Source organism: Lactuca sativa, chromosome 9, assembly GCF_002870075.4.
Source record: "Lactuca sativa cultivar Salinas chromosome 9, Lsat_Salinas_v11, whole genome shotgun sequence".
Taxonomy (NCBI): Eukaryota; Viridiplantae; Streptophyta; class Magnoliopsida; order Asterales; family Asteraceae; genus Lactuca; species Lactuca sativa.
Genome location: NC_056631.2, coordinates 91,836,367 through 91,848,863, shown reverse-complemented (window position 1 = coordinate 91,848,863; position 12,497 = coordinate 91,836,367). Strand labels below are relative to the sequence as shown.

At 36.4% G+C, this 12,497-nt stretch overlaps 1 protein-coding gene across 1 annotated transcript; it reads right to left on the bottom strand.

Annotated features, from left to right (window-relative positions):
• Nucleotides 1-8,306: 8,306 nt before the first annotated feature.
• Nucleotides 8,307-9,062, bottom strand: LOC111909185 (kinesin-like protein KIN-7A). Its single transcript, XM_023904968.3, has 2 exons — nt 8,847-9,062; nt 8,307-8,762 (listed from the first exon to the last, which is right to left on the bottom strand). The coding sequence occupies exons 1-2, from the start codon at nt 9,060-9,062 to the stop codon at nt 8,586-8,588; spliced, it is 393 nt and encodes a 130-aa protein (XP_023760736.1). The 3' UTR covers nt 8,307-8,585.
• Nucleotides 9,063-12,497: the final 3,435 nt, after the last annotated feature.

The window sequence follows — 12,497 nt, the reverse complement described above, 5'->3', positions numbered from 1 at the left end:
GGAACCTTATGCTTGTATGCTCCAAGGAGGGTCCAGATCTGAAGTTACAACTTCAGATCTAGCCCATAGATTGTCATATCAACTTGATACCTTCATAGAACCCCTAAATTCATTCAAAGATAAGGTCTAGACTGAAATAGCTGAGGTTAATGGTTTAATACCTTCCCAACAGATGTCCACAACAGAAGAATTTGGATCTCCTCCCAGCTCCTTGCCTCAATCATTTGTTTTCCCCAAACTCCTACACCAAAATCTTCTCCCAAAGCTTCAACACACAAAGGTACACACATGAGTTAGAGATGCAAAGGGGGCTGCCAAGGAACTGAAAGAGGATTGAGCTTCTTTAAATAGGGGTGCAAACCCCTGAAATTAGGGGTCTCCTTTCTAGCTCCTACTCTCCGAGTCCCACAAAGGACTCGCCGAGTAGCTCACTTAATTCGCGATCCCACCTGCTGCTACTCGACGAGTAGGGCTACCGACTCATCAAGTAGGGCCAAAACCAAGAAATTTTTATTTAAAATAATACCTGAGAATCGGGGCGTTACATAGCATGCATGCAGGACAACAAATGCATAGAAACTCATATGAAGTGTACCTAATACTGAGGTGCTGTTTGATTCGTAGAATGTTTATGAATGAATTGGAATTAGAATTGGAAAAGGAACTAGTCAAGAATTTGAATCATATTCCACATCATGTTTGGATGACAGTAAATAGAACTAGAATTGATTCCAGGTTCTATTTGGTTAGCATGAAATGGAATTGGAATCCATGTAAATGACAAAATTACATTTTTGTCTGTTTTGCTTAATTTTACTTTATTTTGTAACTTATATGTAAAGACACATTATATAAATTATACAAAAGCAAAATCTCGACAGTGGTAGCAGTAGCGATGGTTGTGGTGGTGGTGGTACTGATGTTGGAGGGAGGGTATTGCAGGGTATCGAACCCGTCCAACCTCAAAACCGCCGACCCCATCTTCTCCAACTTTCCTTATTTGAGTTGTCTCCCCAACGGGTTCCTCAAATTGTTAAACCCCTCTCTTTCTCTATCGCTTTCATCCCGTACATCATTTTTGTCCTCTAACCCGCTATGACCCCTTTCTCCATAAATCCAACCAAACACATGAATTTGAGGGAATTAGAACCATTTTTTATCGAATTTCACTCCTTTCCTACCAACCAAACACACCTAAATTAACCTTACAAAAAAAATTATTGAGTTCTTGAAGGCGATAAAAATACATGTTTTGTAGTAGCATTCAAAATGAGCTATGTATTTTTTCATTGAATCGATTTCAACAAACAATCTTGTAATATACAAACGAAAAATGTAGTCAAACTATATCATAATATAACTAGTAATGGTAAGTAAATTTTGTTTTATTATGTATAACTAAGGCAAATATTAAGAAGAAGCAACAACCTTAAACAAATAAAATATTAGATAACATGTTATTTAATAAATATATACATACTAGTATACCATTTACTTTTGACTTTTTCAGGGAAGGCGGGATACATGCTTTAAGTTCCCGCCAAAAGTTATGGTAATCGATATATACACAAGCATTGAATCACATCTCTTCACTTCGATTCATGCTAATCCCAAAAAATTAGAAATTAGTTTCACAACTCTTACATGGTCACAGACTCAAGCAATAGGACGACTCCTCTCAAATACGTCCATTCCAGCTTGAAATCATCAACTTATTATCAAGTTCATTCCCTTTGTATTTTGATTTTGTTAATATAATTAATTTTGTTCATGTTCTTATTCCATCTCGAAATTGATGAAGTTTCACAAATTAGGGCCTTCAAATTTTCCAAGAATGTTGTAGTTTAAATGAGTAAATAAATAAATAAAGAAACATTCAGTTTAAAACAATTCCATGTTTGGAGGGTTTTACGATCCCAAATAAAACCCTCATCACTTGCATTTTTTACTTTGGAAATATGTAAATATTCAACAACTGGTCAAATACATATTATGTGTATTAATTCGGCTGTTTTTTTTGTACTCATAACTAACCATCAAAATGTCATAACTCAATGCCTCAACCCTCAAATATCAATACACTCTTCTCATAACTCATTTCTCAAAATCGTTGGTTAAAAATCAAGTTCTACAACCATTTCAAATTCACATCCTTATGTCATAAAACACGGTTACAGTTAGAAAACCGACTTATATAACTTTCCAAAAAAAAAGACCCGGTTATATCAAAAAAGCTGGGCTATTTAATTTGAACATATGTCCCGGTTTCTTAATTTAAACTGAGCCTTATTATCCTTCCCTTCATAAAACCCGTTTTTTTCAAAAATCGGGTCCTATATATCGGGTCCTATGAGCATTTTTGTAGTAGTGCATGGTCAAGCATACATCAGACTACACAAAACAAATGACGAAGAGATCCCATTCGATATAGTATCACTAATCACATATTCACATACAACAAACGAAGGAAATACGACCGTGGTTGCACCTTTATATGTACTTCTTCAATTTTTTATAATTTTTACATTTAAAACGAAGTTTTTCGAAAAAAATAACACTACTAAAAAAAAATTTAGGCGCATCACGGGCTACACCCGGCTCTACATTGGATTTGCCCCTGCTTTTCAAGGCTATTTTGGGCAGCCCTCCTACTTATTATCTCTCCCTTTTTAAATCTCCTATTGGTGTGATCGATTCTCTAGTTAAAATTAGAAAAAAGTTCCTTTGGGGAGGTGTCGAGGAGAAGAATAAGAATTCATTAGTGTAACATCCGTCTCTCGATATATTATTTAAATTATGTAAATTAATATTGGTTTTGGACAATGGACCCTTTGGAGTGGACCTTAGCAAATTGGGCCAAGAAGTTGGTCTGCCCATAAGCCGTACGCTGGGCGTAACCTGGCGTACGTGGGGCGTAGTGGCCACAATGGATTTGAGGGACTCGGGGGTGTACGTGCAGCGTACTAAGAGGTGCGCCTAGCGTACGCGGGCATATGTCAAATCCTAATTTTTAGGGTTTAAGACATATAAATACCCCATTATAGCCTCCCCTTTGGCCTCCTCACCAGTCCTTAACCCTCAGAAAACCCTAGTTCATCTCATACTCCATTGTTTTGTGTGATTGACCTTTTTAAGTCCATTTTGGTGAAGAAAGGCTTGGAAGAAGTGAAGAGAAGTTGGAGGAAGAAGCACTTTAGTATCTTGAGCTTAAGGATCTGGAACTAGTTCATCTTTTGGCACCCAAAGGAGGTATAAAGATCCTACCTTTCCTCTTAGAAGTTTAGATATAGGGTTTTCAAGATTTGAACCTTTTTAGGTCCAAAGAATGGATCTTGTTCATGCAACTTTGTTTTTGAGCTTAGGGTTGCTGTCACACCCCAAAACCGAGAACGACCGAAACGTTCTAGGGCGGAGGACATCATGTAATGTATGATAACAATGCAAGGTAGTAAACAAGCAACAACATCATCCATTGCATTAATAGTATAGTTTTAATTACATGGGACTTCTTTCATAGTATAAATCAATGTAATGAATATTCAAAATAAAAGACGAGTCTTGACGGATCCGTCTTCACAAAACCTGGTCGCCATACATGTCTATTTGTAACCTGAGAAAACAAGTTATTTTGAAAGCGAGTATCAGCAATAAAGATGGTGAATTCATAAGTATTTATGTGACTTTAATTTGTAAAACTATAAAGAATGACCTGTAAATGTTTAGAGAAAAATTTGTATCAATGAACATGTTTGTAAGTAATTGTAAACGTTTGAAAACCCTAGAAAATCCCATATTTCCTACTAGTATAAAAAGTAGCCTTCTACCAAGGCCCGACTATTTTGAAAGTATGCATTACTGGAAATGTGACGGTTTTTCCCTTGTATAACTATTACTATTATAAAACTATCGTCTACCTCATCGTTTATGTGTATGTATCACATCGTAAAGGTAAGAAGGAAAAATAATATAATAACTAAAATTGTGTCCTTTTGCACTAGGATATTCACGGCGTAGTAATTCGCCGAACAGTACAACCGTAGACACCCGTCGATGTGCATTTTCCCTACTGTAGCTAACAGCCTTGGGTGTGGAATGGTAAGTCCCAAAACGCATGTAATAGATTCTATTTAATAGTATCTATGTAAACGTATCTATGTAATCGTATTTATGTAATCATATCTATGTAATCGCATCTCTTGTAATTGTATGTCTTGTAATTGTATGCCATGTAGTTGTATGTCTTGTAATTGTATGTAATCGTATCTCTTCATATAGTATGTAATGTATTAGTATAGACTCATGAATGAACCGACTCTTGTATGATTCCTTGTACTTGGAATAGTAAGTAGTATCTCCTAACTATACCTATTATAGTTACTAGTAATGTACGTGTATAGCCGAAGTATGCCTTTGCTACCCAAAGGTACTGAACCAACTGATGGAACTTTTATGTGTATATATGTATACATGATATTTAAATATTTATACGACATTCAGACGAATAACCGATGCCTTAAGGCCACATCCCAACGAGGAAAAGGAAATAAAGCGAGCTAGTCGTCCTAAGTCCTTTAAACATTACTTATATAACTATACATACATAGGCATGCATTTGACAATATAAAAGTATAGAAGAAGTTTTGGTAAAACCTTTGAAAAGTTTAATAACTAAGAAATGATGATTTGAAATCAGTTTGTTTGATAAGAACAGTTTTAAGTATAAGAAAACCTTTGTTTGAAACATGATTGTAACAGGGTTTGAAAGGAAACATAAAGTATGTAAGACAGTTTGATAAAGAGTTTTAACATGTAAAAACGTTTGAGAAAGTCCTTTGAAGTAATATGTTTGGTGAAATAGCTAAACGTGTAGTAAATCCATTTCTATGCTAGTTATAAATCACATAAGGTTGATTAAATAACAATATAGAATACATAGCAAGGGATAGATATTTTCACACGATAATAATAGGGTTTTACTTGTATTCCCCCCTTAAAAGTATTTAAAAAGCATTTAAAATGTATTTAAAGTGTGTTTGTAGGGGTATGAACTCACTTGATAGATTTAAGAAGGTGAGATGAAAACCGAGCAAAAGTTCGACTAGAAAAGCTGATTTATTTCTCGGGAACTTCGGGGTGTCGGGCCTTGCGTCGTGTACTTAGGGGTGTACCGGGACTTTCGGGTGGTTTAGAGGGGCTTTAGAAGGGTTCCAAGGTGAAAGAAATGAGTAAGGAAGCAAATAAACCCGGGCACCCTCGCATGATATTTATAGGGTGCTGAAAGAGGGATTACGCTGGGCGTAATTTCGGAGTACGGTGGGCGTACTCGTTACGATGGGTGTACTTCGGTTACGTTGGGCGTTCGCATGCGTCATGGCTTACCGCATCCTCGGACGGAGCATTGGAGCGACGTGGACGAACCGAGGCCTAGCACCCGAGTACGTTGGGCGTACGAGGGTACGTTGGGCGTAAATCGTCTTGGTGTGTGTGCCTCGAACTTGTAAAATCCGTAACTTTCGCATACGAGCTCCGTTTTTGACGTTCTTTATATGCACGCGTAGGTGAGAATGTACTCTACAACTCTCGTTTAGACTTTGTTGGCAAATTTTGAGTTTATTTTTAATTATATACTTTTAATAGGCCGGGACACGAAAAGTTTGTTTTAAATCCCTAACTTCTTCATCCGATGTCCGTTTCTGTCAGACTTTTTACCGTTGTACTACCGTTGACGAGATCTTCGATTCTTGTTTAGGTTGTGTCGGCCACAAATCACTCGATCACTGTTTCGAGTTTTTAGCTGTCTACCGCCACTTCGGAATTTAGAAAAATCATAACTTCCTAATACGAAGTCAGATTTTGGGCGTTCTTTTTATGCATCACTACTAGAAAAAAGGCCTTTTACGACGCTCATTGCGCGTCGTAAAAGGCTCAGATGATGCGCAAATGCGTGTCAAGGAAGGCCCTGTCATAAAGAGAGACGGCGCGCATTTACGACGCTCATTTACGACGCGCAATTACGACGCGCGTTTACGACACGCAATGCGTATCAAGGAAGGCCCTGTCATAAAGGAAGATGACACGCATTCGCGTGTCGTAACCTTACGACGCGCGTGTTAATGACACGCAATGCGTATCAAGAAAGCCTCTGTCAAGAAAGACCATGTCATAAATGAAGATGACACACATTCTTGCGTATCGTAAATTTAAATGTTTAAAAAAAATAAATTTATATATTTATTAATTTTTAAATTAAATTTGCATTTAATTTCTCATAATAGAAATAAAATACCATATACAAAAAATACAATCCATTGCATAATATAAAATAAAATTTCATACTCAAAAAATAAAATAAATTACACAAATTGTAATGTCATACAAAGAATCATTCAAATGTTAAACAAAAATAATACATTGCTAACATGGGTTATACATTCCTATAAAACTAACAGGTGGTCCAATAACTACAGCCAAAAACATGCCTTTAATCATGTCTGGAAAGAAAAGAAAGATTGTTTGTTGCAATCATAAATCCCATGTGTTACAAACTTATATCCAAATTTAAATTAAATAAAAAGAGAAGACTGTAAAAACAAATTATATCCAAGGTAATACACCATACAAAAAAATAGCAAAGTCCATCAGTATTGTTACAAACCCATGAAGGAAGTGGAAGTTACTGGAAAAAAAAACATATGATTTGAGGCCTGTTCTCCATTCTTCCTAATAAGATAAATTGAGAAGCATTTTTCAAAAAAACACCATTTTCTTAATTATTAGAACACATTAGGAAAGCTTTATACTCTTTGATTTAAGAAGCTAAGTAAACTATAAGAAATCCACAACAAAAAGAAACTATAAGAAATCCACAACAAAAAGATTTGAAACTTATCTGTCCAGTAAGAAGAGGGGTATCAGCAACAAGCTTGAAAGCAACAGGCCTTGGAGTATGCACAGGCCAAGCCTGCAAATAAAAGGTGCATCAAGTATAAAAGAGAACAGGGAAACTGATATTAAAAACAAGAACTTTGATCATTAGAATAAAAGAGAGAGAGAAAAATAGAGAGGGAAGAAATGGAAGGAATGACTCATTCCATTCCATTCCATTCTATATTCCAACCTTTACCTTGTTTTCTTATCATTATCAGTTGTATCTGCACCTCTTTCATTTCCTGCAAGATTTATAAACGAAGAATGGCATGTGATCGTGAAGATTCCTCATTTGCATCTGTTGTCCCTGTGACTGTAAATTAGTAAAAGCATAATATAAAAAACTGAAGTAGAGAAGTGACTTGTGTACTTGATAATATATTTCTCATTTAGGCAAAACAGCTTGAAACAACCTGTTCTTCAATAGGAGTAACTTGACCAATGCAACGTTTTTTCCCAGATCCTGAAACCCAAGAACTGCTACCAAGCACACGTGCCTCCATGTCCAGTACTGCATCCATTTTCTCCTTCCAACCAAATTCATCCTTTACTCTACCATAAATTTCTAAAGTGTCTATTCTTGGTAAAGTTGATCTGTTGAAAGTTGTTCCTATGAAGATTGTAATTTCTTCATCAGCTAGAAGGGATTCTGCAACTGTAAATGGGATGTCATACCATGACCTCATGCCTTCGTCTAGTTTTATAACTCTTTGGAAAATTGTTATCTCAGAGGGTATATGGTTTGCTAATGTGTTCCCCACAGGGACACGAAATCCAACCATTACTATGTTTGGATTCGAATTGGAAACTGTTACCTGGAATGGGAAAACACAAGGTATCAATCATGAATCAATACAAATAATTCAGGGACTGTTTCTTTTTTCTTTTATTTTCCCATCAAGTCTTGTATGGTAAAGTGGCTGAATGGTTAGCAACTATAAAACAGCCCCTAAGACCAAATGACCATTTTACCCTTACATCCCAACAAACAGATTTCATAATCATCATCAATTTTAACATGAGAGAAGTTGGTGGAAAAAATATTAAGGGCAAGTAGGGGAAGGGTTGGTGTTTTGATACACTAAGCTGTCCAGATTAAGTGGTTAACCAAGAAAGCCCATCAAGTCAAACAAAAAAGTATGCCGACATGCGAAAGCCACGTTTCATCAGTACATTATTTAGGGAACCTTTTAATTATGCATTATCTCTAGAAAACCTTGATCATATTTATTGCATTTCAACTTTTATCGATCAAAGTCGATTATATCGAACGATAATTAACTTACACCTTATAAAAAAAAGTTAATTGATGAATCAATTAAAATGCACTCTTTCTTGTTCGACCCATACATTTTTACAAAAGAGTTTTTTTTTTATTTTATTTTTAAATTATTATCACAAACGGATATTTTGTAGGAAATGACACGTAGATAGCCGACATTGCCAAATGTAAAAAGAAAGAAAGCAACGGGGATGAATCCAGTGGGATGGCAGTACGATTATACACCTGTAGAACACGTATCAGACCCTAATCCAACAGGTGTGCCGTTAGTGTAGTGTACATATATGTGTTTGACAAAAGTAGTTTTATTGGTTGTATATCATTGATGGAATTATACCTAGAACGAAATTGCATTGTAAGTCTATAGGATTGAAATTTATGGTAATATGAGTGATTGCAATACTATTATTCGAGGAGTACAAGCTTGTTCCATAGGTACCTGACATAACACAAGGTGACGTGGCATGATAGGATATTCCATTTCCTCCACAAAATCCGTCTCATCAGAGGCCCCACCACCACCACCATCGTTTGCTTCCTCTACCTCGAATGCCTGTTCAAACCAAAACAATAATTTTACAAAGGGCATTTTCGGAATTTTAGTAAAAACTTACTTTCTTTCTAAATTGTAACTAACCTGGCAGACAAGTAGCTGTTTTTGGTATTGTAACTTTGACACACGTTCTTTTAATTCAGTAACATAAGTTTTTATGCTTTGAATATTATCTTCACCTGTTGTTTTAGACATCATTTGAATCTTTTTCAGATTTGGTTTGCTTTGTGCAGCAACAACAGGAGGAGTAGTAGTACTAATATTTTTGTCCCCTTCACTCTGTTGATTATATGGAGCCATGTTCTCACGCCCCCAACACAACTTCTTTAAGGGATCAAATTACTTTGAAATTGACCTTGATATTCATCGATTTAGTTACATAGCAAGAAAAGGATTGGATGCATTTCGTGAACGTCTAAAACACGGGATTATGAATCTCGGCTTAACAATTCAGGTAATCTAAATCTAATCATGAATTCTGGATGTACTTTCAAACTATTACAACTTTTTCCCTCCCTAATATTTTTTCTTGTTAAAAAAAACATACAGGCTCAAAAACCAGAAGAATTACCCGAGAAAATTCTTTGCTGTTTGAGATTAAACAAGATTGACTTTGTCAATCAAGGTCAAATACCCACATTAGTCGCAGATGATCACAATTCCAATTCCTCTTGAAATCATTCTTCCTTCTTTTCTTTGGTAAAATGTTCCTGCCCACTGTAAGTACACAGCTGCAATCCCAGTAAAAAAAAAGGTGAATTTTTGCTTAAACCGAGTTAGAAAAGTAACAAAAGGTAAAAACTTTTCATTGTTTCTTCAATGTCAATTTTGAATGGTTAACGATACGGGTTCATTGTAATGTAAGTTGTTGTACATATTGATGTATCGATTGTTATTGGTTTTGTAAATACAGGATCATTTTCATTTTATAAACTATTGTTTTTAGTTTCATTTTGTATTCTGGTATTTACCTCCATCAAAATGTGAACGTTTGACTTTGTTGAACCTGGTCAATCATTATCAGATTCGTTCGTGGGAACCAAAGCCTGTTACAAAATAAAAATAGGAATAAATCATTATTAAATCATAAAAGTTAAAAGTTAAAAAGTTCTAATAACAATCAAGACCAAAATATCCCCACACTGAGAGCCAAATCTGTCATCAAGTTCTTTTGAAAGATCTCCATCAGACATGAAAAACTTTAGCAATTGTGCCCTTGAAGGATCCTTTATGATGCTGTCTATGATATCAATAGCTTTGGAGACTCCACATTCGTGTGTGTCTATGCACACACAAACACCATCTAGGAAGTAGGACGACGTTAGCTCAATGGTAAATTAATTAATATCTGTATATATATATATATATATATATATATATTTATATAAATATATATATATATATATATATATATATGTGTGTGTGTGTGTGTGTCTAACAGTTTAAAGTCTAAAGAAAATGACAAATTATCTTATGTTTCAGATGGTGATGCTTACTGTGTATGTGTTCTTATACGGGAGATTATATCTCTGTTTAAGTGGATTAGAAAAAGCGATTATGAAATCAGCAAAGATGCAAGGAGATAAAGCTTTGAAAGCAGCCATGGCTTCTCAATCTGTAGTTCAACTTGGTCTTTTAATGGCGTTACCGATGATTATGGAGATCGGACTCGAAAGAGGCTTCAGAACTGCACTCGGTGACCTAATAATCATGAACCTCCAGCTCTCCGCTGTCTTCTTCACCTTCTCTCTTGGCACCAAACTTTACTATTTCGGTCGCACAATTCTCCACGGCAGCGCCAAATACAGAGCCACCTAACCATCTCAATGTGGTTCCTAGTCGTGTCGTGGCTGTTCGCCCCTTTTCTTTTCAACCCATCCGGATTTGAATGGCAGAAAATCGTTGAAGACTGGGACGACTGGTCAGCGTGGATCAGAAACCATGGTGGAATCGGTGTTCCGGCGAACAAAATCTGGGAATCGTGGTGGGAGGAAGAACAGGACCACCTCCGATTAGGGCTTTTTCTAACAATTTCAACATCGAAGAAACAATGAAGAACAGGACCACCTCCGATTAAAACATTTTCTACTGCTACTTCTTCACCATCTTCTATTTTTTCTGTATTTAGACTTGAGAGTATAATTAGGGCTTTTTCTAACAATTTCAACATCGAGTGGGAGATATGGTGGTTCCAGTAGGTAGAAGTGAGGGAAGAAGTAAGCAGCAGTCAATGTCGGGAGGGGGAAGGAAGGAGCGTCCAGGGCAAGAGGGAAAGGAGAAAAAAAAGGAAGGCGGGATTTTTAATTTTTTCAGAATTTCATTTCCCCCTACTGTTAAAGGATGGAACGCGCATTCCATTAAAAATTATAAAGCGGCATCCTTAGACGACGCACATTTTATTATAGGTGCCCTCCGTGTTTTTTTAGACACTAATTTAAGGGCGCGCAATAATGTGTGTCTTCTATCGTTAAATTTTTTGAAGAGATGACATTTTTCTAATGTCACTCTCCTTTGCGTAACATAGCTCAATGAGCGTCGTATTTTGCGCGTCGTAAAAGGCCTTTTTTCTAGTAGTGCATGTTCACGGTTTAACGTAATCTACAACTTTTGTTTAGACACCTAAGGCTAATAATTATTGTATTGAAACTTTGCATTTTACGTTTACTAGCATTGCTGTTTTTTTTTTGCCGTGAATCTTAGATTGGTCATAACTTCTTCGTTATAACTCGGTTTTTAGTGTTATCTATATTTCTGAAACCCTTGAAACGATATCTATCATTTAGACAACACAATTGAAACTTTTCGAACATTTTATTTTCGAAGATATTTTATTAACTTGAAATAGGTTACAAGGTTCGACTGGAATTCGTTACATTGGCTTGAAATTTCAGGTTGTCACAGTTGCCACCCTTGAAGCTCAAAGTATTCCTTTAGCAGTAAAGTTGCAAGCTTTGAGGCCTTTATGCATCCATGTAAGAGATCTAGCCATTTCCATGAAAGTTTATTGTTATTTTAAGTGTTGGGCTCATTTGGTGGGTTTCAAGCCACCAAGTGATTGTCTTTATGGGTTATGACGAAGTATTGGACTCAGATCTGTAGTTTAGATGTTGTGTCTTAAGGGATTAAACAACTTTGGAAGAAAAGGCTTAACGAGAGAGTACGTTGGGCGTATACGTCAGTATGCGCAGTGTACAAGCCATTTAAGTAGTAAGCACAGCGTACAGAAAGGTACGCTCAGTGGGCTTTATGTTATTGGGCCTCGGTTTGGGCCAAGATTTGGACATAGCAGAAGTTGGGTCGTGATGGGCCTTCAGAAGTCAGTCAAGGGCCTAAAGACTAGTTGGGCTTGAGAGGAAAGCTCATTTGAGGAGTTGGGCCCAATTTGGAAAATTAGGCCATTTGAGGACTTATTGGGCTTTAATGAGTTTGAAAGGACTAGAAAGGATTGGGCCTAGGACATGGCCCAAATTATATAAAAACGGGTAAAACAGTTATTTTACCCTTAGAAGGATTCTCAGTTTTTGACCAAGTGTGTATTTGGTCATAATAGCCGGAGAGTCGTGGGAGCAACTAGCAGAGATTCCTCATACCCGAGTTCAACATTTCGTTTTCAGAGGTGAGTATTCTCCTATAGGAACGGGTCTAAGGCACCAAGGTCGGCCCGTTTATGTGTGATTGTATATGCCAGGGTTAGCCCAATGTAGGTTTTATGTTCTGGACTTCAGTCTGCTGTCT